The following is a 25,839-nucleotide window of genomic DNA, read 5'->3' on the forward strand; positions in this document are numbered from 1 at the left end:
GAGTGTCCAAGGTTTCTTATTTATCGCTAAAACGGAAATGTTCACCAGCTTTACAGGGTATTGACCAGTTGGTGCTCACAAAGCAGAGTTTTCTCTGTGCAAACTCCCAATTGACCATCAAAATATCGACACACCTATGAATGTCCATTCCTTCCCTTTGTTAACCTTCCATCCAGATATGGATAAAAGTTAAAATAATTTTGTTCATCTGACAAAATATTTTCACTGCATGTCTTTAAAAACAGTGTCAAATTGTAAAAACTGTCTGTTGTAGAAAACAGTACCAATGCACTAAATAAGCTATTTTTCTTCACTGGAATAAAAAATGGCTTTACTAACAATTCTTCTTTTTGTTTCTTTTATCCTCCAACAGTATAAAAACATTCGGGGTTGTTTTTGTTTTGTTTTTTAAGATTGTAATCACCCTGATTCTTCTGTTTTTGAGACTGTAATTACTTTGATTAAACTGCTTTTGATAAGTTTAAAAAATGTTTTAAAACATAAACTTCATTCAAAGGGGGAGAAAACTAGAGAAAGTCTTGTGCTACGAGGGCTGCGTCTAGGTTCTCTCAATGGCTACCTGCAGAGTGAGTGAAAGATAAATTATACTGTAATGGATGCTGTGCTTAGTAGAAAGCAAGAGAGCTCTGGCTGGGGTGGCTCCGTGGATTGAGTGCTGGCCTGAAAACCAAAGGGTCACCTGTTCGATTCCCTGTCAGGGCACATGCCTGGGTTGCAGGCCAGGTCCCCTGCAGGGGGCGTGCAAGGGGCAATCATACATTGATGTTTCTCTTCTTCTCACCCTCTCTCTCTTCCTTCCCCTTTTCTAAAAATAGATGAATAAAATCTTTAAAAAATAAAACAAAACAATGGATAGAAATGATATACATATCCAGTGGGGAATTGTAGGTATTCAAGTTTTATAAAAAGCACTTGAGTGAATCAGACAGAGGGCTAACTCCTAATTAATTTAGACTTTTAAAATGTGAAAGCCAAACCACTTGAATAGTAGAGAAAAACCCTTCAAATTATTAGAAGAAAGGTAAATTCAATAAGAAAAAGATAAATTAAAAAGCATAATGGGGAAGAGCAAATCAAACATTAGAATAAGATGGAGAGCCCTGACTGGTGTACTCAGTGGATTGAGTGCAGGCCTGTGAACCAAAGGGTCATGAGTTCGATTCCCAGTCAGGGCACATGCCTGGGTTGCAGGCCAGGTCCCCAGTAGGGGGTGTGCAAGAGGCAACCACACATTGATGTTTTCCTCCCTCTCTTTCACCTTCCCTTCCCTTTTCTCTAAAAATAAATAATTAAAATCTTTTCAAAAAAGAAACGAAGAGTACTATAGAAAAAGACATTAAAAAAAGACTAAGATGGAGAAAGGCTAAAAATGAATCTGAAATGTAGTTATTCATCATCTTTGTAAATCATCCCAACCAAATGTATCAGATCACTGGAACTCTTAGTATTGTTAAGATGTCAGTCCTTCCCAATTTGATCTGCAGATTCGATGTCATCCCAGTCAAAATCCCAGTGAAGCTATTTTGCAGATATTAGCAAACTCGTTCTAAAATGTGCGGGGAAGGGCCCAAGAGTAGCCAACACAACACGGAAGAGGGACAGAGTCGGAGGACCTGCATTGTCTGATTTCAATACCTACTGTCCAGTCAACAAATTCCAAACAGCATGGAGTTGGCATGAGAACTGACACATGGATCAATGTAACAGACAGCGGGCCAGAAACTGACTCACACACATGCCATCAACTGATTTTTTTAAAAGGAGCAGAATCAGTCCAATGGAGAAAGAATGATTTTTCAGACAACGATGCTAACACAATTGGGCAGCTACATGCAAAAAAGAAATCTAGACACACACCTTATATTTTTCAAAAAAAAAAAAAACGTGAAATGAGTCATAGACCTAAATGCAAAATACAAAAATATAACATTTCTAGAAGATAACAGGGAAAAAAACTATGTGATTTTACATGCAAAATTGAGAGCGAGATCCATGGGAGAAAAATATGTTAACTTGGACTTCATTAAAATTTAAAATCCCTGCTCCATAAAATAACATAGTTGAGAGAATTAAAAGACAAGAGAAAGCCTGGGAGAAAATACCTACGAAACACGAATCCTATAAAGAACTGTATCCAAATTATGGAAAGGAGTCTTAAAAACTCAAAAATAAGAGAACAACTCAATTTAAAAAAATAGCTTAAGAAATAGATTGGCTATCACACCAAAGAAGACACAGAGATTGCAAAGAGTATATGAAAAGATGGTCAATATCTCTATCACTTGTCACCGAAGAACTGAGAAACCAACACACACCTAACACCTTGGCTATGACCTGGCAGAGTGATGAGGTCGAGGTCAAGGTCAATGGTTAGCAAGAACACAGAGCAACATTCACTGCTGGTGGGAACGCAACGTGGTACAGGGACTTTGGAAGACACTTGAGGTTTCTTACGAAGTCAAACACAGTGTCACTGTAAGATCCAACAATCATGCTTCTAAGTATTTACCCAAAGGAGTTTTAATTTATGCCCACGTAAAAAAAAAAAACTGCATGTGAGTGTTTAATATGGCTTTATTCCTAATCACCAAGGGATGAAATCAACTAAGATGTACCCCAATAAATGGATGGATAAACAACCAAGGTACAAACATATGACAGATGTATTGAAAAAACATAAACATCAAGCCATAAAGACAAAGGTAAATATCGACCCATATTGATAAGTTTTAGAAGCCAGTCTAGAAAAGCTATATATTCTGTTATTCCAATTATATGACTATCTACACATGGCGAAACTCCAGAGATGGCAGAAAGGGCGTCACTGGGGTTTCAAATGGAGAGGGGGAGGTTTGACGAATGAAACGAGGATTCTTTAGAGGGATCAGCTTATTCCGTGAAACTTCATAACGGTGGCTGTGTAACACCATGTATTTGTCAAATCCTATGGAACTTTACGGTATAAGAAAGGCATTCAGAGATTTTAAGCATCATTTAAGTAATTGAGTGATTGCAATATGGAGTATAGCACGTGATGCAGAGAAATCTCCCTGTACCACAAGCCCGAGAAACAACCCCACACGTGGAATGAGGGGGCAGGTGCTGACTGAGGTGACTCTGAAAATCAATGGCGTCGGTGAGACTAAAGGCAAAGAAAGCGAAACCAAGTCCCGCAGCTGATACAATTGTATCCCACGGGCTGCGAGTTAGCATTTCCAATACTGTCACACATACGAGGTCTGTGCAGGCGGTACCCAGACATGTGCAATGAAACACAGAGACATTTATAGAAGAAGATGTAAGATACATGAAACATTGTACACAGGGCAAGGACGCCTCAGTCCCCTTCAAAGTGGGCACCTTGGGACCTCACGCAGTTCTCCCAGGCGCCCTCAGTGGCCCCGTCGCGTTCTCCTGAGTCTCATTGAGGGTCTGAAATCTCTACCTTTCACACATCTGTGCCTCTCTTTCTCCCTCCCTCCCCTTCTCTCTACAATCAATAAGCATGTCTTTGGGTGAGGATTAAAAAACAAACCAGTCTGAAATGAAGAATACAATCATTGGAATAAAGAATTCACTAGAAGAAAGCAACAAGAAGAAAGGCAAAACCATAAGTATGAATAATAAAATGGCAGTAACACCCTGGTCAGTGATCACTTGGAATGTCAATGCATCAAACGCTCCCCCAAAAAGATGCTGAGTAGAGAAGAAAACACGACCCATATGTATACTGTCTCCAAGAGAGCCCCTCAGATAGAAAGACACACAGACTGAAAGTGAAGGGACGGACAAAGCTGTTTCATGGAAACGAAACAGAAGCTGGGGAAGCAATGTTTCTGTCAGGCGAGATGCACTTTAAAGCAAAGGCTGTGACAAGATACGAAGAAGGACATTTTGTACTAACGGGGTCCATCCAACCAGAGGACACAAACCTTGCCACCCTTACGCGCGCACTGTAAGGGCACATATTTGTATACGTAAGTCTCGATGGGCACAAAGAGAGAGGGGAACACAACACTGTCAGAGTTGGGGACTCGAACACCTGGATGACTTTCACTGACAGACCTTCCGGCCAAAAAACCAGTGAGGAAACAATGGCCTTAAATGACACATTAGACCAGACGGATTCAACTGATGTTTTAGAGCATTTCACCCCAAAGCAGCAGGGTAGGCATACTTCCCACCTGCACATGGAACGTTTTCCAGCACAGACTCCATGTTAGGCCGCGAAACAAGCCTCAGTAAATGTAAGAATATGGCAACCATGTCGCGCTTCTTCGCTGACCACAAAGCTATGAAAGTAGGACTCAATCACAAGCCCCAAACTACAAAGCACGCAAAGACGTGGAAGCTAAATAGCATGTTATTCAACAATGAATGGGTCAACAACCAGATCAAGGAAGAAACTTTAAAATGGATCAAAAGGAAAACACGATAACCCGGAGTCTGGGAAACTCTGGGAGAGCAATCCTAAGAGGGACATTCCTAGTGAGACAGGCCTACCTCCAGTAACAAGAAAAATCTCGAAAGAACAATGTAACCTTCCAGGGGTGTCCAGCCTTTTGATGCCTCTGGGCTACACTGGAAGGAGAGGATTTGTCTTGGGTCACACATGAAATACACAAGCACTCACGAAAACTGATGAACAAAAAAAAAAAAGGTTTTAAGTAAATTTACGATTTTGAGTTGGGCCGCATTCATAGCCATCCTGGGCTACATGCAGCCCATGGACCGTGGGTTGGACACCCCTGCTTATATGGAAAGGACATAGAAAAAGAAGAACAAGCAAAGCTTAAAGTGGGTAGAAGGATGGAAATAATAAAGATAAGCACTGAAATAAATCAAATAGTCTTGAGAAAAGAATACAAAAGATCAATAAAACCAACAGCTGTTTCTTTAATTTTTAAAGAAAATGATTAATAAAGTTAATAAAAAAATTTTCACCAGACTTAATCAAGAAAAAAAAGAGCACCCAAATAAATAAAATCAGAAATAAAAGAGAAATGACAATGGACACCACAGAAATACAAAGAATTGTAAGAAACTACTACAAATAATTATAGGCCAGTAAATCTGACAATCCAAACAAAGGAGCTAGATTCCTACAAACATACACTCTTCCAAGACTAAATTAAGACGAAACAGAAAGCCCTGGCTGGTGTAGCTCAGTGGATTGAGTGCTGGCCTGCAAACCAAAGGGTCACTGGTTCGATTCCCAGTCAGGGCACATGCTTGGGTTGTGGACCAGGTCCCCAGTTGGGGACATGTGAGGGGCAACCACACACTGATGTTTCTCGCCCTCTCTCTAAATAAATGAATAAAATCTTTAAAAAGAAAATAAAATATGTCTGTAGCCTCTATGTATCCTTCAGGTGACTAGTTAATATAAAGGCTCTAATTTAAATAAGGTGGTAGCAGGAATGAGCAGGCAGGCCCATTCCTCCCACCTGTGTTCCTGGGTTCCTGCTCTCTGCTGGTCGTGGCTCTGGGGTGCATGTAGAGTACTTTCCATCCGCGTTCTCTGCCAGAGTCTAAATCAACTGCTGTGTTCCCTCAGGAGCCTCCTTCTCCCAGTCAGACTTGACCTTTCTGCTTCTTTAACAACTAAGACCCTGCTTTTGCTGTTTAGGGAAAACATTTGTTTTTGTTTTTATTTTTAGGGAGAGGGGAAGGGAAGGAGAAAAGGGAGGGGGGGCAAAACATGGATGTGAGGGAGAGAAACTTCAACCAGTTGCCTCTGGCTCTTGCTCCGAGTTCCCGGAACCCAGGCATGGGCCGCGACTGGAATCGGACTCTCGACCTTTCACTTTGCAGGGTGATGCCCAACCCACTGAGCCACACCGGTCACGGCTGTTTGGGGAAAGCGGTTACAGATCTGCATTGCATACACGTGAACAGTCAGTTTATCATTCCCTGAATGGAGTAACTCAAACGGGTACTCAATCCCCTCCACAGGCTGGCCCTGGGTGTTCTGACCCTGGGTGTTCTTACCCGCGTTTAAGCCCCACCTTTGCCTCCTTCCCACACTTTGTCTCCGCGGAGCTGCCTCTGTGAACGTTTCCGGGAAGCACGTCCACGCCGACCCACAGAACTGTTCAGTAGTTCTTTCTTCCTTGCACTTGGCCTCTGTATATGGATCTCATCTTCCCTCCTGCCGGGTTTACCCTGAACTTGATTCTTCCTAAACACAAAATTACACACAGTTCCACGAGCACACCTTACTCTATGTGAGTGGGCTTTTGGCCTAGTACGCCCTCCATTCAACTTGTCCCCAAGCTCCTGGGGACCCTGTTTTCACCAGGCCTACCCACGTGGACACAGCCTCACCCCTCACTTCCGAACGGGGACAGAGTGGGTGTTCTCAGACTAGTGCTCAGCCTATTATCTGGTTCCCCAAGTTCAGCTATTTTAGGCTTTGACACTGGAAACTACACACTGCGTCTGGTCCTACACTAGGGTTCGGTGGGACTGGGGCTCCCTCTACCGCCTTCCAGAAGTATAACACAATTATTGAACAGGCAATAAACATTCTTGCTAAACCGTGGCTTTCAATAGGTTTATGATATGTCTTATTGTCTCACTAACCCTGCAGGGCCGTCTCGCCTGGGGCTCCGTCCTAGTTTCCACATATTCAAAGGAGAGGATGGGTCGCTGTTTCATCACAGGGAGAAGGAAAATATTTCAACCGCACTGCTTAAATACCTTCTTAAAAATTAGATTTTACTCAAGATATTTTCCATATGTTCAATATTAGGCATAAAAATTAAATTGATAGCAAATTTAACAAAAGCATGGGAATTTTCAAAATAATTCATCAAAAGAACATAAATACACTTACAGTTGATATTCATTATTGGTTGACAATACCTTCATATGACATTATTGTTCGGGATTAATATCCACAAATCACTCATCTGAAAGTAATCTCTGGTTTGTCTACTTTTATCTTTGTCTGCAAAAATTCCCGAGTGACTCTGATAATCTGTAAAGCTTTAAGTTCTCTATGTGTCTGAATTCTACGTTTCGTAACTTCCTTATGCTGTTTAACTGTGAGAAGGGCAGCCTCACTGGTATCGCCAAACTTACAGTTCTAATGCTTCACAGCTCAAAGGAGTATTCGCTTGGTTATACCAATGCTCTAAGTTGATTCTGATTGGTTTGAATCTAGTGATTTTAACAGTCAGTGTACTTTGTCTTAGTGATTCATCTTTTGAGAAGTTAGAAAATGAAGGCCCTGGATGATGTGACTCACTTGGTTGGAGCACCATCCCCTAAACTGAAAGGTCACAAGAAGGTCACTCATCACAGGTTCGATTCCCGGTCAGGGCACGTGTGCAGGTTGTGGGTTCAATCCTGGTCTGGGTGTGGATGGACTGAATGTTTCTCACTTCCATGTTTCTACCTCTCTTTAAAAATTAAAAAAAAAAAGCATGTCCTTAGGTGAGGATAAAAAATAATAATAATTTAAATTTTTCAAAAAAGAAAACAAAGAACTGCATGTGGTCAATGTACCCGCTTTCCAATCAGAAAGCCTCTGAGATGAGCACCGTATCTAATTTACATTTAGTGCACTAGAATATTTCCTTCATCTCTAGAGTTGGATAATCACTAGATTCAAAGTTATTTAATACTGAGGCTAAATGTATGTTCACAATAATACTCCTGTGCATCAGACACATTCATACATTATGTCCTGTTCCCGAGATGCAGTCACAGTGCCCTATTTTTTTTTTTTAATCTCAGGGTTTCCGGAATATGGAGAAGCTCCAGAAGGTAAACACGACTGAGGACCACCGTGGCCTGGCCACTGAAGGATTAGATGCCGGGCCGTCCTGGAGGAGAGTTAGAAATTTGCCGTTTCCCCCAACTACCCTGTTAGCAGTGACTGGAAACAATACCGCGTCAAGAAAGATGCGGAATCTAGTGTGAATCTTGACCCTTTCCTCCTGGAGAGGGTCCCCAACCTGTTTGTGTCCCCAACCTGTTTGTCCCCAACCTGTTTGTGCTGTTGGAAGGGACCCTGTTTCTGCCCAGATGTTGGCAGGGCCTCACTCACCCCTCAGGATCTGCACCCCTGAGCCCGAGACAGACCGGACCCCCAGGTCAAACCCCAGGTATCCCGAGGCGGGCGGGGCCCCGTCACCCTGCAGGGAGCGCTGACCCCATGGCCACTTGCTGTTGACACACTGTTCTTTACCGAGAAATGGACCTGTAGAAAACCCCTAAATGTACACTGCCATTCATTTGATGAAGGTTGAACTCTGACCTCCACCACCTGGACTCTGGGTCTCCCTCCCGCTGCATTTTGGACAGCAGAGAGGTGGACAGAGGGCTGCTGCTGAGGACGAGAAGGACCGACCGGGGTCTGAGAGGGCTGGACTTGGCCCTGGGAGGGGAGAGCCATGGGCTGCCAACGCTGTCCTGGCTGTCCATCTCTGCTCTAAAGAGGGGGGCAGTGGTGATGACAAGGGATACCAAATATGCCCCTGAAGGCCCTCAAGAAATATCCACAGAGAGATCCCACTCTGGGGGCTCAGGGGTCCCAGCCCCACTCCAGGCCCCCCAGCCCAGGGCCGCAGTGCCAGAAGAAGTTCCCAAACCCCTGCCTGTGAAAACCAGTGGACACAGGCCTAGTGGGGCCGGGAGACCCTGCTGCCCAAGTCCCAGGCGGCCGGCCCTCTTAAAGGGCCCGGCGTGGACTCGGACTCACTTGCTCTTAGCTCCTGCACTGGGACCGCAGCTCCAAAGGCACCAGGGACGCACGGGGGTAATTGAGTCATCTGATGTCAGAATGAGGGGTGAGGGGGAGGTTTGCTGCTCGATTTTGCTCCTTAGCTGAGGCCGCCACCTGCTGAGCGCAGGGGGCCCCACCCGACTCACCCCGCCCAGTGCGTCCCTAAGACCCTGGCCTCCCAACCTGCGCACCCACCCAGATGCTTCCAGTGGTTTTTCCATACAAATTGCCTGTCTTGGCTCAGGCTGTGAACTTTACTAAATTCAAAGGTTCACACAAGCAGCATTTGGCCTGGGCATGCTTCCAACCTCTCGCTAAGCAGCCCCAGGTCCTGCACTCAGTTCCCATCTTGGCCTCTCCCAGGCACCTGAAAGCCCAGCACAGGTGACAACCATCTGCAGAACATTTTGTAGCGCCTCCCAGGTGGCTCCAGGTGTGGCACAGGAAGCGGCTGACCTGGGCATACCTAGGCGCCGCTCCCAGGAGGCCCCAGAACCGACACGCTCGGTGGCGGCCACCTTCAGAGCACAGCAGAGCTCCACGCAACCACCTCCACAAATGACACACCCAAAGGGCAGACTCGCCAGGCACCAGAGCCCCTCCAAAGTGAGTCTGGGTCCACACGGCCAGCCCCCAAGGACAGTTCCTCCACTGTAGCCATGGCGTGTCCTCATAGCCAATAGCCTGAGAGTCAATGCCTCCCACTGCAGTGCCAGCAGCGATCAGGGCTCAATTACAGCAGGAAGGTGCGCACACCACACCAGGGACACCCCTGGAGCCCCTCGCTCAGGGGCCCAGGGAGACTGCACCGCTGGGCCCCACAGGACACCCACTATGTAAGGCCACTCTCTACCAAGCCTGTGGGACTGAGCAGCTCTACTTACACAGAAACAAACACAGGGAGGCTGCCAAACTGGGGAGAGAAAGAAACACATCCCAGCTGAAAAAGCAGGACAGAACTCCAAAACAAAATGGAGACAAACAATCTACCAGAAGCAGAGTTCAAAATGCTGATAATAAAGATGCTCAGTGGTGGAAAAAAAATTCATGCAAATGGAAATGGAAAAAAAAACTGGGTTAGCAATACTAATAACAAATATTTAAACAAACTTTTAAAACACTTTAAAACAAAGGCTATAACGGGAGCAAAAAAAAAAAAAGGCCCAGCAATTGTAGTTCTGGGTTTTTATTTTTAGAAAAAAACAAAGCATTAACTTAAAAAAAAACCATGCAGTTCTATGTTCATTGCAGCATTATTTACAATAGCCAAGATGTGGAAGCAACCAAAGTGTCCTACAATAGGTGAATGGATAAAGAAGATGTGGTACGTATATACAGTGGAATATTACTCGGCCATGAAAAAGGAACAAACTCTTGCCATTTTGTGACAACATGGATCGACCTGGAGGGTATTCTGCTCAATGAAATAAGTCAGAGAAAGACAAATGCCATATGATTTCACTTATATGGGGAATCTGAAAAACAAAATAAACAAACCAACAAAACAGAGACAAACTCATAGATACAGAGAACATTTTGATGGTTGTCAGATGGGAGAGGGTAGTTGGAAGACTGGGTGGAAAAGGTGAAGGGATTAAGAAACACAAGTGGCCAGTTATAAAACCAGCCACTGGGATGTAAAGTACAGCACAGGGAATATAATCAATAATATTTCAATAACCATGTATCATGACAGATGGGTACTGGAAATATCAGGGGGATCACTTCACTTACATAAATGTTGCATCATCAAATCATACACCTGAAACTAATATAATATTCTATGCCAACTCTAAGTGAAAAAAAAATTTTATGTATGTAAAACAACAGAAACCCATAATTCATTAATAAAGCCACCGACGAAGACAGTTGTTACAGAAGCAGAAAAGAAAGTTCCGCAGAAATACGGCCTATCCCAAAGCAGGCCAAGCCCGGGCCCTGAGCCCGCCCCTCCACCCCGCGGTCGGGGGCGCGTTTGGTGAGAGTCTGGCGGCCTCTGCCGGGCTCCTCTGCAGAGGCGGGATCCTCGGCGCCGCGGACGGCATGTGGTGCTCTGGAGAGGTGAGAGCGAGCGCGAGTGCGCCGGGCGCGGGGGGATCTGCAGCGGGCAGCGCGCGGCCTCGGGCGCGGCGCACAGCGGAGCTGCAGGGCGGCCGCGGGAGCGCGGGGCGCCGAGGTGCTCGGCCGGGGATCGGCTCCTCCGGGAACGCTGGGCAAGTTCGGCTGGCAGCATGGGGCGGTGACGCCGCACACTGGCCTTCCGCGCCTGCCAGCCGGGCGACAGCAGGCGGCAGCGAAGGAGGATGCACCGTAGCCGACGGCTCTCCTCCCGGGGCCGACGCTCAGGGTAAGCCCCGGGCGCGCGGGGCCGGGCAGTGGGGAAAGAAGCTGCGGGAGAGGGTGAGCGGACGGGCGGCCCCAGCTCGGCCCGCACCCCTGTCCTCGGGGCGTCCGAGACGCCGACTGCAGGGTCCGGGAGGGGAGCTGGGGAGCCGGCGGGGTGCCGCGGGCGGCTGGGAGCGCAAACTTTCCCCCGGCGGCTGCGGGAGCGCTGCCAGCGCGGGAGGGCAGAGGCGTCCTCGGCGGCACAGCCCTGCCGGACGGGGCATCAGAGAGCAGAGCCCACCCTCCCCCCCATCGCTAGGAATCGGGGCGTGGGGACACCCTCCACTGCCGTCACTGGAATCGGAAGGGCGAAATCGCACGCCTAGGGCCCCGCCAGCCCCACTGCTCTGAGGCGCGCGGGGTTCCGGTGCCGCTGGCGGGGTGAGCGCGGGCTCCGCCGGGGTGTTGCTCGCGGGTAGCCCGGGCTGCTTGCTGGAGGCCAGGGGACCCAGAGCCGCCGCTGCACCGCGCGCTCATCTCCAAGGAGAAAGGCGCAGCTTGGCGTGGCGCTTGGCTCGGACCCGGGGCCAGAGCTGGGAGGTGTGCGAGGGCCAGAGCGCGCCCGGGAAGGCCGGCGAGCTGGAGGAGCGGGGCGCGCCGCTGCGGGCCGGGCGGGAGGCCGACCCCGCGGAGCTGCGGGAGCAGGGGTGGCGGAAGCTGAGGCCCCGCAGTGCCGCCCCCGTTTTCCCCTGGGCCCGCCAGCCCCCGAAGGGACTGTGAGTGCTCTGTCTTCCTTTGGGGGCTACGGGATGAGGAGCAGCAGGAGACGCCGCCCAGGTTTCCCGCATGCAGCGCCGCGTGCTCGCCGCTGGGACTCCTGCCCGGGTCAGGCGACGAGCCCCAGGACGCGCCCAGGCGACCACCGCGTGGCAGCTAGGCACCATGCCCTTCTGCATACTAGGGCCTTTGCTTCTGAGGTCGAAGTACCTGTTGTATGCTTCCCAATTCCGGAGTCGGCCTGGGGTCTCTTTGGGAAAATACTCCCTCTGAACACGAGGTTTTCTGTGGCGTGTGCGCCCCTTTGCGCATACTGAGAAATGTGTGCCTTCGCTCAGAAGAGTTGCAGCGCCCAGGGACCGTGCTGCCTGGATTTCGAATGCATTCTTTGGGGGCCCAGCAGGCGCCTGAGAGAACTGCCCAAATGCAGTGACAACATGAAGTTATAGGGCCATGGGGGACCGGATGCGGAGAAAGTGCAGGCTTCCCTTGCCAGCCGTTCTGTTCCCGTGATCCTGTAGACTAGTTTCTTAAATGTGCCTTTCCCCCTTTCCCCACACTTTCAGCAACTCGCAGGACGAGGAGTAGCCTGCTGGCTTTGAACACGTGGCAGAGACCTCAGAAAGGTAAAATTATTCCACATGTGAATTTGACAGCCAAACACTTCGAACTTCTAGCACTAATTTTTTAATAAGACTAAGGGGTCCTTTCAATAACACACTATACAGTAAACAGAGTCCTTGAGACACGGAGGCGGACATTAGGAGAACCATTCTGCGCTCTAAGCAGAAATTAAGCCATACTGTATTTTATTTCCATGCCCCACTTCCCGGGTGGGGGACAGAGGAAACCCCGAGTGGGGCTGTGCCCCGAGGACAGCCAGGGTGCCTTCCGTGTCACCTGTGAGCCTGAGCAGCAGGACTGGATTCTAGGAACGGGGACAGGAAAACATCCGTGTTCATGTGCTTTCCTCGTCTGCCTGCCTTTCAGCCGCAAGATCGCGTTGGAGAGAGGAAGAGTTTTCCTTCGAAATTCACCTGCTTCAACTATTCTTCTTATTGGGAATGGACGATGGAATGTTCTCTAGCTTTATCATGATCAAAAACCTCCTTGTCTTTTGTATTTCCATGAACCTGGCCAGTCACTTTGGGTAAGTGATCATTTTTTTAATCCTTTTATGGTTTTCGGGGCGCGAGTGCCTTTCGGAAACTTTTCGGGGCGGCCAGCCTTGGTCACCCTTGTGGTCCCAGGCGCCTGGGTTTGCGGTAAATCATCAAGTCCTTGCCCTACCCCCTGCGTCCTCCCTGAGCAAGGCTGCTGCAAGCGTGGGGAGACAGGGGGCAGGTTTTGTTTCCAAAAATGGAAGGAAATGGTTGTGGAGTCGGCCGTGTGTCCTCCTACTCAGGTTAAAACAAGACTCAGAAGTTCATGGGCATATAGGACATTTGTCACTTGTTAGACTCTTGTTTCTACATTTTGCCGCCCCCCCCCCCCAGTTCCAGTATGCAAAGGAATTTACCTTGAAGGCCAATCCCATGCTATACAGTAATAACAAGGACTGCAGGTACCCTTGGCCCTGAACCCTGGCCATCTGAATGCAGGTGCAGGCACCAGGAAGTACACGTGTCTAATGATGAGCAAGACACACCTGGGCACCTGGCATCACTCGCTCCTTTGATGTCTTCACCTTGGTCTTTGCTATTGGTGTTTCGATTCTCATCTGTTTTCATCTAATGGGTGACAACCTGCATTTCAGAGAGACACCCTTACAGGGGGCTGCCGCTTCTCCTGTCTCCTCTGCTCCCCCGAATTGCCTTGGCCAGCCCACAGTGCTGTAACTTGCAGGGGATGGAGTGTAATTAAAAATTAAACTTCAGGACAAATCTGCCGAGCACTCTTTCTGTCACACCAGCCCCAGAGGTTGCACGGTGCGCTGCGTGAGTCACGAGCAGTCTGGAGAATACGGTGGCTGTGGGACAACTTGTGAGGACTCCGGAGCTCTGGCCAGTCAGGAGGGTCCTCTTGGGGTCTGTGAGGTCCTGTGTGTCTCCTGGACATTTTCTGCTCTCTGGCCTTTCCAGGTCTGTACAGAGGAGAAAGCTGAGACAGGGAGAGGCTGTGACTGTCCTTGGGTGCTGTGGCGGGTAAATGACAAGCACCGGGGCTGTGTGTCTGGCCAGCCAGGGGCATGTCTGTCCCTCCAGCCCTCCCGAGTGTCCCACAGGGACAGCTGTTTTTCACTTTTTTAAATTATTGATTTTAGAGAGAGAAACACTGATTTTTGTTGGCTCACTTATTTATGTATTCATTGGTTGATTCTTGTATGTGTTCTGGTCAGGGATCGAACCTACAACCTTGGTGAATCAGGACAATGCTCTAAGCAACTGAGCTACCTGGCCAGGACTGACATCCACTGTTATTCTCACCTTGTTGCCCATCTTGAATGGACACCTCCCATCTGTGACTTTCGTTTCTTATCTGTTCAATGGAAGTTGTCCTTTCCTAGGTCTCTCCCAGCTGGTAAATCCCACACACCACGCCATCCCCGGTATTCTTGTGAATGAAAAGTGTGTGTATATGTGAAATCACACCCAATAGTCAGATCTCCAAGCTAATGCCTTAGGTAGGTAGTTTGTTGACTGATATACGGCATGTAATTAGCAATATTTCAGAGGTGAGGATTGTGCTAGGATTGGAAGCCTGTGTTTTGTTTTGTTTTTTTTCAAGATTTGGCCAAAAAGATGATTTGGAATTTGCCTTTTATAGCAATGAAGTTGTTATTCTCCCTAGTGGATGCAAGTGTGAAATATGAAGTTGTGTGCAAATGAAGTTTAGCCATTGGAAGCAGCAATACTTTATTTCTTGTTGAACTGGGTGGCTTTCTGAGGTCGTCTTCAAACAAGATGGACGAGCGTCATCTCCGGGAGCCAACTCTTAATGGTGGCTCCACGCCCTTCAATTTCCCCAGAGAATTGACTGTGGAGACATTTGGAATCCTTTAGACATAAGGTCAATACGGTAGTCCGTCCTAAAACAACACCTACCAACTGCCAAAATACACGAGGCACAAAATAGCATACAAACAGGGAAGATGTTCTTAGTTCCACGGACACATTCTTTCTTCATACGTTGGTCTGTTTTCTTGCCCTTGCTTTTCTGTGTATTTTAACGCAATTGGGATCATACCTCACCTTCAGTTTTGTACTGTATGTTTTTCAGGCCCGATATGCTCTGAAATATATGATTTAAAAATGGATGGATATGATTCCAGGGCGCGAATGCCTACTCATCAGCGACTCCCCTAATTTGGGGCACTCGCATTGTTTCCCAAGGGGCTGTTATAAATTTTCTTACAGTGAGCATTTTTGGCTTCTGACCATTTTCAGTATTTGAGATAATTTCTGTTAGAAGATATTCCTTTAAGTGGAATTTTACATCACGTACTGAGTGGTTTCTTTTTTTTAAAATTGATTTAAGAGAAAGAGAAAGGAAGAGAGGGAAAGAGAAACATTGATTTGCTGTTCCACTTACTGATGCATTCATTGGTCGCTTCTTGTATGCGCTCCGACCGGGGATCGAACCTACAACCTTGGTGAATCTGGTTGATGCTCTAACCAACTGAGCTATCCCGCCAAGGCCCTGAGTGTTTTTAACTCTTGCCCCTGTGTGTACCTACAGTTTTCCATGATGAGAGATGTCTAGCAAAGCGGAAAGCCAGGTTTCACGCCGTAACCAGCAGGGGGCGCTTTTCAAGAGACGTCTTGACATCCAGGAACAAGAGTCCCTGTTGATCTCTCTCCTAATATAAGGCTCCTTTCACTTGCTTATTGCTCCAAGTGTGCTCAAGAATAATTCTGTCACACTGCAAAGAAAGTTTCAGGGCACTTAGTTGATTTCAAATCTTGGCAAAATACTAGCTGTGGCAATACGAGGCATTATTGTTATTTCTGTTTTAGGCAAGTCCAAGAGGAATCTTAGGAACTCAGTAGCATTAGCCCTGTCTTACAACCGGGAAAGGTGGCAGGGCTGGACAGTCAACTGGGGAAGGTCACCAAGCCAGACAGCAGGTGGAGGGAGAGTAAGGAGGGCCACAAGAAATCAGTCGGGACCAGAAGAGGCCCATGCCCGTTTTTGTGCACATTCATTGTTGTATGCAGGGTCCTTGACAAGAGTGTGGATTTGTCGATCAGAAAATGTGTGATTGTTGCCCTGGCCGGTGGCTCAGTTGATTGGAGCATCGTCCTGTTACACCAAAAGGTTTGAGGTTCAACTCTGGGTCTCGGTGCATACAGGTGGCAAGCAACTGATATTTCTCTTGCTTTCTCTCTCTCTCTCTCTCTCTCTCTCTCTCTTTCTGCCCCCCTCACTTCCTTTCTCTCTAAAAGCAATGGGGAAAAAATGTCCTCAGGTGAGGATACAAAAGAAAATGTCCAAATGTGCTGAGGAGAATCTATTTGGTGATTATAGAAGATTGATTAGTGAGCAGTGGCTTTGAAAACACGTGACTAATTTTTCTTCTTCTCCCGTACGTTTTCTAAATTTGATCACCACTAGCTCGTGTTCAATAGCTTTTATGATTCTTCTCTTAGTTTGACGTTATGTAACGGAACATGAGTCAAATGTGTAGCTGAACAGAGAGGCCTTCTGTGACAGGCAGCTTGCTACAGTGTCACGTTTGGAGACACGCATGGTATTACTGAGGCATTATGACTATTTTAATGAGACCAGTAGTCAAAAATACACGGTACAGAAAAACTAGCACAGACACACTCTTTGAATCAAGGTAATGCCAAAATGCAAAATACCACATTTTAATGGGAGTTAATTTATCATCATTGGGAAAACCACACTTTATCAGACTCAATCAGCTGGTGATAATTGTAAGATAAGTTGGAAGACCACCAACTCATTAAGCTCAGATCTGATTTCATTTATTTAATTGTATTGAACATATTTTAGAGGTTTCTCTATTGGAAAAGAAAAAACACATTAGCACTTTACTGCATGGGAACTACACTCCAAATAGACTGTGGTAAACACAGTTTTTTGCTTTGTTTTTACTTTTAAATTAAATATACTGGGGTGACGTTGGGTAATAGAATCACATAGGTTTCAAGCATACATTTCTGTGGTACACGATCTGCATGTTGCTCTGTGTCCGCCACCCAAAGTCCCATCTCCTGTCGCCGGGTGTTTCACCCCCTTTCCCCTTTACCACCGCACTTCCCTCCGCTCCCCACCACGCCGTTGCCCGTGTCTATGAGTTTTTACTTGTTTGATTGTCGTGTTTGTGCATGGGCTACTTTCAGTGTCGTATCCCACATCTGAATGAAATCACATGATTGGCAACTGCAAGCAGATTCTTGCAGAAGTAGCTTACAAACGCGAACAGATAAGGTTGCCCTTCACCTGTCGCCACGAGTGTGCAAACCAGGACCTTCGGTTCTGGCTAGAGCTGTTTTGTGCGCATGCCCAGTCGGCGCTCTCCTTACTACAGCGAGAAATACACTTTCCCTAAAACACGCGAGTCCTCGCGGTGGCTTTTCCAATGGGTCTTTCTCGCTTGTGAGCCCCAGATTTCTCTGCCTGCACGGTGGCTGTGGGCACACAAGATCCAGGACAGATGATTGTAGCAACGATGATAAAAAACACATGGAAGCGCCACCAAAGTGGTCAGGTGAATGCGCTACGTGATGAACACACAGCTGACCGGACATCTGAGTGGGGCAGGGATGGCCAGAAATCAAAAAGGTAGTCAGGTGGCTGGGTTAAATAATGCCCAGCACCATTTTTTATCCTCACCCGAGGGCATTTCTTCATTGTTTTTATTATTATTTTCTTATTTTATTAAATATTTTATTTATTTATTTTCAGAGAGAAGGGAAGAGAAGGAGAAAGAGAGGGAGAGAAGCATCAGTGTGTGGTTGCCTCTCGTGTACTTGACCTGCAACCCAGGCATGTGCCCTGACTGGGAATCGAACTGGTAACCCTTTGGTTCCCAGCCTGCGCTCAATCCACTGAACTATACCAACCAGGGCTTTCATTGCTTTTAGAAGGAAGAGAGAGAGAGAGAGAGAGAGAGAGAGACATAGATGTGAAAAAGAAACATCTATCAGTTGCCTCCCATATGCGCCCCAACGGGGAATCAAACCTGCAACCTACAAATGTGCCCTGACCGGGGATCGAACCCACAACCTTTTGGTGTATGCGACAAGGCTCCAACCAACTGATCCACTTGGCCAGAGCCAGCAATTTTTAAATTTATTTTATTTTTTAAAGATTTTATTTTATTTTTAGATGGAGGGGAAGGAAGAAAGAGAGAGAGAGGGAGAGAAACATCAATGTGTGATCGCCTCTCGAGTGCCCCCTAGTGGGGGACATGTCCCACAACCCAGGCATGTGCCCTGACTGGGAATTGAACCTGTGATGCTTTGGTTCACAGGTTCACAGGCTGGCACTCAATCCACTGAGCCACACCAGCCATGGCCCAGCACTCTTTTAAAAGGTATCCACAGAAAATATTTCCCAATTGCACGCTTTATGAAGGGAACTTTTAGCACGTGCATCACTCCCACAGGCCATGAGCTAAGCAAAGCTTAAGACTCTGGGCCAGCCCCAGCCCAGCCGCCCCATCTGACAGTCAGCTTCCTTGTGAGTCACTGGTTCCATTCAAGGGGGGGAAGAGAATGTGGGCTTTTGGGTTTCTACAAGGTGCAATTACATAATGTGCATATTCTAATTAGTGTGCGATTTCAGAGGAAAATTATTAGAATCAAAAGTGAGAAGAAATCTTACCCTGGAACTCTGGTGGTAGACCAGTAATCATCTGTGTTGATATGTTCTAGCTCCACTTCCAGACTGCATTTTCAAAGAGTGTATGATTCAACCCAGGCCAGGTGGCTCATTTGGTTGGAGCATTGTCGTGTACATCGGAGGGTTGTGGGTTCGATTCCTGGTCAGGGCACCTACCTAGGTTACGGTTTCAATCCCCTGTTGGGGTGCGTACTGAAGGCAACAAACAGGTTCTCTCTCTCTCTCTCTACACCCCCAATCTTTCTCTCTAAACTCCATGAAAAAATATCCTCAGGAGAGAATAAGAAAAAGTACAACTTAATTTTCGCCAGACCTTCCCTTTGTAGGTGAAAACAGTTCAAGGCTTAGAGCGTTCAGAAGTGTGCCCAGGTCTTACTGTCAGAAAGTGGCCGAATCAGGATCTAGGCTAGAGGTGTCTATGGCAAGACCCTCTCCAGAATGTTCTAACAGTCAAGGTGCAGTGGAAATGGAAAGAATAGAGCAAAACTAAAACATTGGCAACAAAAGAGTATTCTCATGGAACTCAAATAACACCACTCTAAAAACTGCAGCTGGAATAACATAGAACAGACAATGTGTACTAGGTAATCTGATGTGATAGAGAACGGACTGTGTGATAGAAAAAGGGCACCCTGGCCCGGTGGCTCAGCTGGTTGGAGCATCATCCCATACACCAAAAGGTTGTGGGTTCAATTCCCGGTCAGGGCACAGACCTAGATTTCAGGTTCAATCCCCTGTTGATGTGCATACAGGAGGCAACTGATCGAAGTTTCTCTCTCACATCAGTGTCTCTCTCGCTCCCCCACCCTGCAGGCTCCTCTCTATTGCAAGGCAATAAACATATCCTCAGGTGAGGATTAAAAACCAAGAAGGAAATAGAAGGTATGCTATGAAGTAGGCTTTTGCATTTCACTGACCACTCTGTTTTAGTTGTATTTATTTAACAGTGCATTTCAGAACCAAAAGGCAAACCTCATAACAAATGAAGGCTGGGACCACTTTATTTTTAGTCTTCACAACAACAAAAAATTGGGCCATCACCTGACAGGCGACGTGGTTTTGGTCGCAGGAGCCCGGGGAGCTATTTGGGGACAGCGTCAGGTACCGTGTGGACAGAGGGTGGTCAGGCCGCTCTGATCCCTGTCGCTGCACCGGCTGTGCGGCATCAAAAGAATAATTTCACCTGCCTGTAATTTGGCTTCCCAGCCTCCAAGTGGAGTTAATAACAGGCCCTACGTCATGGGCTGATGTGAAGGATGAATTGCCCAACTCACAAGACATGCTGGGTCAAGGCCTGGGGTTGGGAGGGCGGGGCCCGGCGCTGGGTGCAGGCTGGCTGTCCCGGGTGCTGGTCCTGGGGTCCGGCCCCGCGCGGGTGCCCGGAGTGGTCGCCAAGGGCACCAACCAGCGCATGCGCACAGCACAACCCCTAACCTTAAGGCGCCCGCGGAGTCTCCCCGGCTGTGTCACCCAGCACATTCATAGCCACAGGCCCTGGGGACGAGGTGTGAATACCCAGGGGACACTGCTGCCACGCCAGTGTCTACCGAACCCTTACTCTGTGCCAGATGCCAATATCTGAGGTAGAGGGGAGCCCACCTCCAGGCCATTCATTTCTTTTTTTTTCAGAGATTTTATTTATTTATTTTTAAAGAGAGAGGGGAAGGGAGGGAGAAAACATCAATGTGTGGTTGCCTCTCGTGCGCCCCCTACTGGGAATCTGGCTAGCAACCCAGGCACGTGCCCTGACTGGGTATCAAACCAGCGACCGAGCCTTTGGTTCACAGGCTGGTGCTCAACCCACTGAGCCACACCAGGCAAGGCTAGGCTGTGCATTCTGCTGGGCACTAGGTATGCATCAGCTACGTCCCAACAGGTGCTCTTAGGAGAAAGAGCAGGCATTAGCAAGGGTGCTGGGGAGGCGCTGCCTCCGGCATCTGTGGGGAGTGAGGACGTAAGCCAAACTGTTTGCACAGGCTGAACAGGGAGTTGGCGCAGCAAATTCATGGCTGTATTTGGCAGGTGTCTTAGGGACAACAAGGAGGCCAGTGGGAGTAAGGGGGCATTGATAAGGGGCATCATCAGAGGGGAAGTGGGGGAGGGGCAGGGGGAGATCACGAAGCCCCTTGTGGGCCCTCTTAGGTTGCATCCGGAAGAAAGAGTTGACCCTCATTTTGCAGGTCATCCAATAAAGGCCATCCAGTGGTTTTAAGTGGAGGTGAAATGGGGTCCAGTGGAGGTGTGACAGTGATGTGACAGAGACTTTGGTGCTCACTCTGGCTGCTGAGGAGGGATAGGACAGTCTAGGGCATAAGGGTGGTGTGAGAAGCAGCAGCGGAGCGCAATGAAGAGGTGAGCGCAGTGACCCCGGGGAGGGGCTGCTGCCACTTGGGCAGGTGGGTGGGTCCAGGGCTGGACCTTGAGCATGAATGAAAGAGAGGAGTCAAGGATGCCCCCCTCCCCCCAGGTGTTTGATCTACAAACCTGATGGGTGTAATGATCTATTAATAAGCTGGAGGAGACAGCAGAAGAGGTTGTAGGGAATGCTGTGAGTGTGGTCTTGGCCAAGGTTAGCCCTGTGAGATGCTTCTGGGACACCCAAGTGGGGAAGTCCGGTGGGCCACTGGGCAGAGAGGGGCTGGAAACGTGAACTTGGGGGTCTTCCATGAATGGGAGACATTGAAAGCCACCAGATTGGATGCCACCCTTTGGAAACTGGGTGTGGACCCCACAGAGGTCTGTGGATGGTGCCCTGGAGCATCCCAGTGGTCAAGGTCAAGGAGATGGTCTTTCTTTTAAGGAGGCTCCATCAGACATCACTTGGCAAAATAAAACACTTTTATTAGTTGGGGTCGCTATCATATCATTATGGATTATAATACTAATAGCTAAATAGGTAAAGTTATATTGGAAGAAAATCCTGGTGGTTCCTCCAAAAGAAAGAGCCCTTTCCAATATTCTATTTTTAGGGAGAGGGAAATGGAATAAGAGAGGGAGGGAAACATCGATGTGAAAGAGGAACATCGATTGGTTGCCTCCCTTACGCACCCTGGCTGAGGATTGAACCCACAACCTAGGTATGTGCCGTGACCAGGAATCAAACCCACAACCTTTTGGTGTACCGGGCGATGCTCCAACCCATTGAGCCACCAGGCCAGGACTGCATACTTCTTTATGGCTTGATGGGTACTGTCTCTCTGGTGGCACATTACTCTTCTCACTAACGTTCTTACATGCCCCCTGCAAGCGTCGTTGTTTCATTCCTGGGGGACCACCGCTCACAACACCCTTCCACACCCCTTCCTGTGGCTTGAGACCTGGTTTCCCTGGCTGAACACCCCCACTGGCACTGCAGTTCTCTGACCCTGGACAAAGGTTGCTTTGCCTTTGGGGCCTTGCAGGGCCTGGGGCCTGCATAGAATCCTACCTTTGCCATGGTCTCTTGGAAACCCTCTGTGATTCAGGGATATTCAACCTGCCACCCATGGGCTGAATGTGGCTCAGGATGATTGTGTCCCAATGCAAAATCATGAATTTACATAAAACATGATGAGGTGTTTTTTTGTGTGATTATGTGTTGCATTGTANCCTTTTGGTGTACCGGGCGATGCTCCAACCCATTGAGCCACCAGGCCAGGACTGCATACTTCTTTATGGCTTGATGGGTACTGTCTCTCTGGTGGCACATTACTCTTCTCACTAACGTTCTTACATGCCCCCTGCAAGCGTCGTTGTTTCATTCCTGGGGGACCACCGCTCACAACACCCTTCCACACCCCTTCCTGTGGCTTGAGACCTGGTTTCCCTGGCTGAACACCCCCACTGGCACTGCAGTTCTCTGACCCTGGACAAAGGTCGCTTTGCCTTTGGGGCCTTGCAGGGCCTGGGGCCTGCATAGAATCCTACCTTTGCCATGGTCTCTTGGAAACCCTCTGTGATTCAGGGGTGTCCAACCTGCCACCCATGGGCTGAATGTGGCTCAGGATGACTGTGTCCCAACGCAAAATCATGAATTTACATAAAACATGATGAGGTGTTTTTTTGTGTGATTATGTGTTGCATTGTATTGAATGTGTGGCCCAGAGATGCCAAAGGTTAGGCACCGCTGCTAGAACACCATCATGTCCTTGCAGCCAGGGGTGTCACCTTTGTCACTGTAGCATCCCCAGGACTCACCTCAGTGCAACACCCAGTACCCAGTAGACCCCCAAGGTGTGGTTCCTGAGCCCAGCTGCTGAGACCCGCTCTGAGCCCCTCGGACCGTCCTGTGGCCACTTCAGGGACATCACGGAGCAGAGAGCTCACTTAGGGTGGCTTTGCTGTTTCCAGCTCAGACATGCCCAGAACAGTGACTGTCCACCCTGGTGGCCCCTGGGGTCACTGGGGGCCCTTAAAGGCGTCCATCCCTCCTGGATCAGCTATCCCTGAGGCGCTGGGGCCTAGAAGCAGGAAGAGGCTAGTGCGAAAGTCCCAGAGCCCAGCTTCTTGCAGACTTAAGACCACAGAGGGAGGTCTTAATTTGCATAATTGCAAGAATTTACCCTCTCTGAAGATATCCCTGTTTACTTTTCTTAAACACCGTGCTGGTGAAATAAACCCATTTATGGACCAGATTTCATAGGCTGCTGCTTCCTTCCACCCCGTGAGGGATTCCTGAAGAACGCGGGACCCCACGTCTGGCCAGGGGCCGATGTGGAGCACTTTCGGACACCCTCACATTTCTAGGAACAGCATGCCGCTGCACTCCACCCGTGTCCCTGTGCTTTGTACAGCCGCCACCTCCCTTCCTCAGCCTGGAATGCAGAGCTCAGTGACCTTATTTTCTAAACCAAAGTCAGTGCAGAGTTCAAGCTGAGAGATGAAGCCCTTTTGTCTTTGGTAGGGACCAACACGTGGGCAGGAAGTACGGAAGGTGAGGATGTTCACTTCCACGTTGGATGGTGGGTTCTACATTTTCTTTATGATTTCTTCTCCGGAACATCAATACACGTGCCCACCTCCCCGCCCCCCGGCACCCCCATTGCCTTCCCAGACCCCCAGCGATGCACCAAACCCTAGTCAACTTTTTCAGCTCTGCTGGAAGTGTGGCGGCAGCAGACGCAGCCCCCAGAGGTGTTTCCGTTTCTCAGTGGACACCTGTCCCTGCGTCTGTGCAGCCCGGGTGTAGTGGGTGCCCCTCCCCGGCGGGCCGCCTGGCCGCCCTCTTCACGAGGACTCGCTGCTTTCTGGCACAACACGCTGCTGTCAATAGGACAGAAGTTTAGTTCATGTCACCCTCCCACAAATGTGGTGCCTTTTCGGTCCCCACGGGGCGCTCAGTGCTGCGGCTGCAGCTTCTGCCGTCTGAAGTGTGGCAACCACACTGGTACCATTTTTTTTCTGCTTCACAATCTCGTGGATAGAAGATTCCTTCTTACCCTAGATCTTAACCACCTCAGGATGGGTGTTTTCTTTCCTTACGGAGCTGAGACGTCGTGCCTTTTCACTTAAAGGAAGCCTCCGAAGGCCTTCGTTGGGCTCCAGCAGTCTCCGACTGCACTGTGGGACCACTGTGAAGCGAGATGAGAGTGCCTCGCACGTGGGCTTGGCGATGTGGTGCCGGTCCATCCACTGAGTGACTCTCAGGTGGGGAGAGCCACGGCGTGGATGTGGGGATAAAGGGATGACTCACGTACCCGACCGGGAGGAGCGGCATGCCACGGGATTTCATCGTATGACTCAGAAGAGCATGTAGGTTAAGACTTCTGAATTGTTTACTTCTGGAATTTTCCATTTAACATTTTTGGAGCCTGGCTGACCACGGCATGGTGAAACCTCGAAGAAGGGGGGACCACTATAATCTGAAAATATCGCACCTGCTCTGTTTTTGTGGACGACGCGCACTCAACCTAAGGAAACAGTTTATATTTTCAGGCCACCTGGTGAATCTGTGCTGATACTGGAGGCTAAGTCACCCATGTTCAAGGACGTCTGTTATGTCTCAGGCTACTGTCAGCCACATCAGCCCTAGTCTCGGCTCACAAGAACCGACTCCCTCTGAAGAGCTGAGCCCTCAGTGTGTCCTTGAGGCTTTGAAGGCGGGTCCTCACAGCGCCCTGAGGCTCGGCGGAGCTCCTTGGGGCCACTCGGTACGGCTTGTACACAGCGGAGCCGTAGGACCGCGTGTTCAAAGTGATGAAGGCATCCCAGTCTCCACCTGGAAGGCCTCTGCTTGTGACCCCTCAGCATTTTTGGATCATTTTGTCCGTGAAGTGGGTGCAAGCAGCCCACGGGGAACAGAGCGAGCTGCAGCTGCAGTCTGCCTGAGAGGTGGCCCTGTTGCTGGGCTGAGGCGTAGGCAGGCGCACTGGTCCTGGACGGGGCGCCTCCTTTGCTTCCTGGTACGAAGGAGGGACCTCCCTTGCCACAGTGGTGACACTGTTTGAGGAGATCTAGGAACTGAGGAGTTCCTACCCCAAAGGGCATTTTCAGGAACGTGTTATTTTTATTTTTATTGTTGACATTATTGCAGATGTCCCCATTTCCCTGCTTTGCCGGCTTGTCCCTGCCCCCTTGCCCTCCATCCCCACCATCCCCACGCTGTTATTCGTGTCCACGTGATGCATATACGGTCTTTGGCTAACCCTTCCCCTTCTTTCATTCAGCCCCTCTCCCCGCTGCCACCCCCCTAACAGCTGTCCATCTGTTCCATGTGTCCACCCCTCTGGTTCTATTTTGCTCATCAGCATATTTTGTTTATTACGTTCCACATGAGTGAGATCATGTGGCATCTGTCTTTCTCTGACTGACTTATTGTGCTTAGCATAATGCTCTCCAGGTCCATCCATGCTGTCACAAAAGGTAAGAGTTCCCTCTTCAGGAATGTTTCTGAGACCCTGGTCCCTCTGCCCAGGTCTTGTCCTCAGTAAATGGGGAAGACATCACCACTGCAGATCCCCACCACGACCTCTGCCTGGAAAGGGCCCACAGTCACAATAGATGAGGCAGATCCTGAAATTCTCCCTTCCTCTTATGTGTAAATATGTGTAGATGTAGACATATATTTGGACTCCGTTCTTTTACATTTTTACAAGAAGCGAAAGGTGACTTCACATGTGCAGACACCGAGTCCTGTTCCATGGCTGCGCGCAACGAGTCAGGTGTTTGTGACGTGGGTTCGGAGCTGGGTG

General features: G+C 48.7%; 2 protein-coding genes across 2 annotated transcripts in view; one reads left to right on the top strand and one right to left on the bottom strand.

Moving 5' to 3' along the window:
- Positions 1 to 25,839, bottom strand: part of GABRB3 (gamma-aminobutyric acid type A receptor subunit beta3) — a 240,130-nt gene that overhangs the window by 184,036 nt on the left and 30,255 nt on the right. The gene's annotated exons all lie outside the window — the stretch shown is intronic.
- The window catches only part of GABRA5 (gamma-aminobutyric acid type A receptor subunit alpha5), a 54,432-nt gene continuing 41,490 nt past the window's right edge, over positions 12,898 to 25,839 (top strand). The window contains exon 1 of the mRNA XM_037053810.1: positions 12,898 to 13,007. Coding sequence (XP_036909705.1) covers positions 12,922 to 13,007 — 86 coding nt within the window. The 5' untranslated portion in view covers positions 12,898 to 12,921. The remainder of the gene's footprint in view (positions 13,008 to 25,839) is intronic.

Source organism: Sturnira hondurensis, unplaced genomic scaffold (assembly GCF_014824575.4).
Source record: "Sturnira hondurensis isolate 20B ecotype Veracruz unplaced genomic scaffold, ASM1482457v3 Scaffold0007865, whole genome shotgun sequence".
Classification (NCBI taxonomy): Eukaryota; Metazoa; Chordata; class Mammalia; order Chiroptera; family Phyllostomidae; genus Sturnira; species Sturnira hondurensis.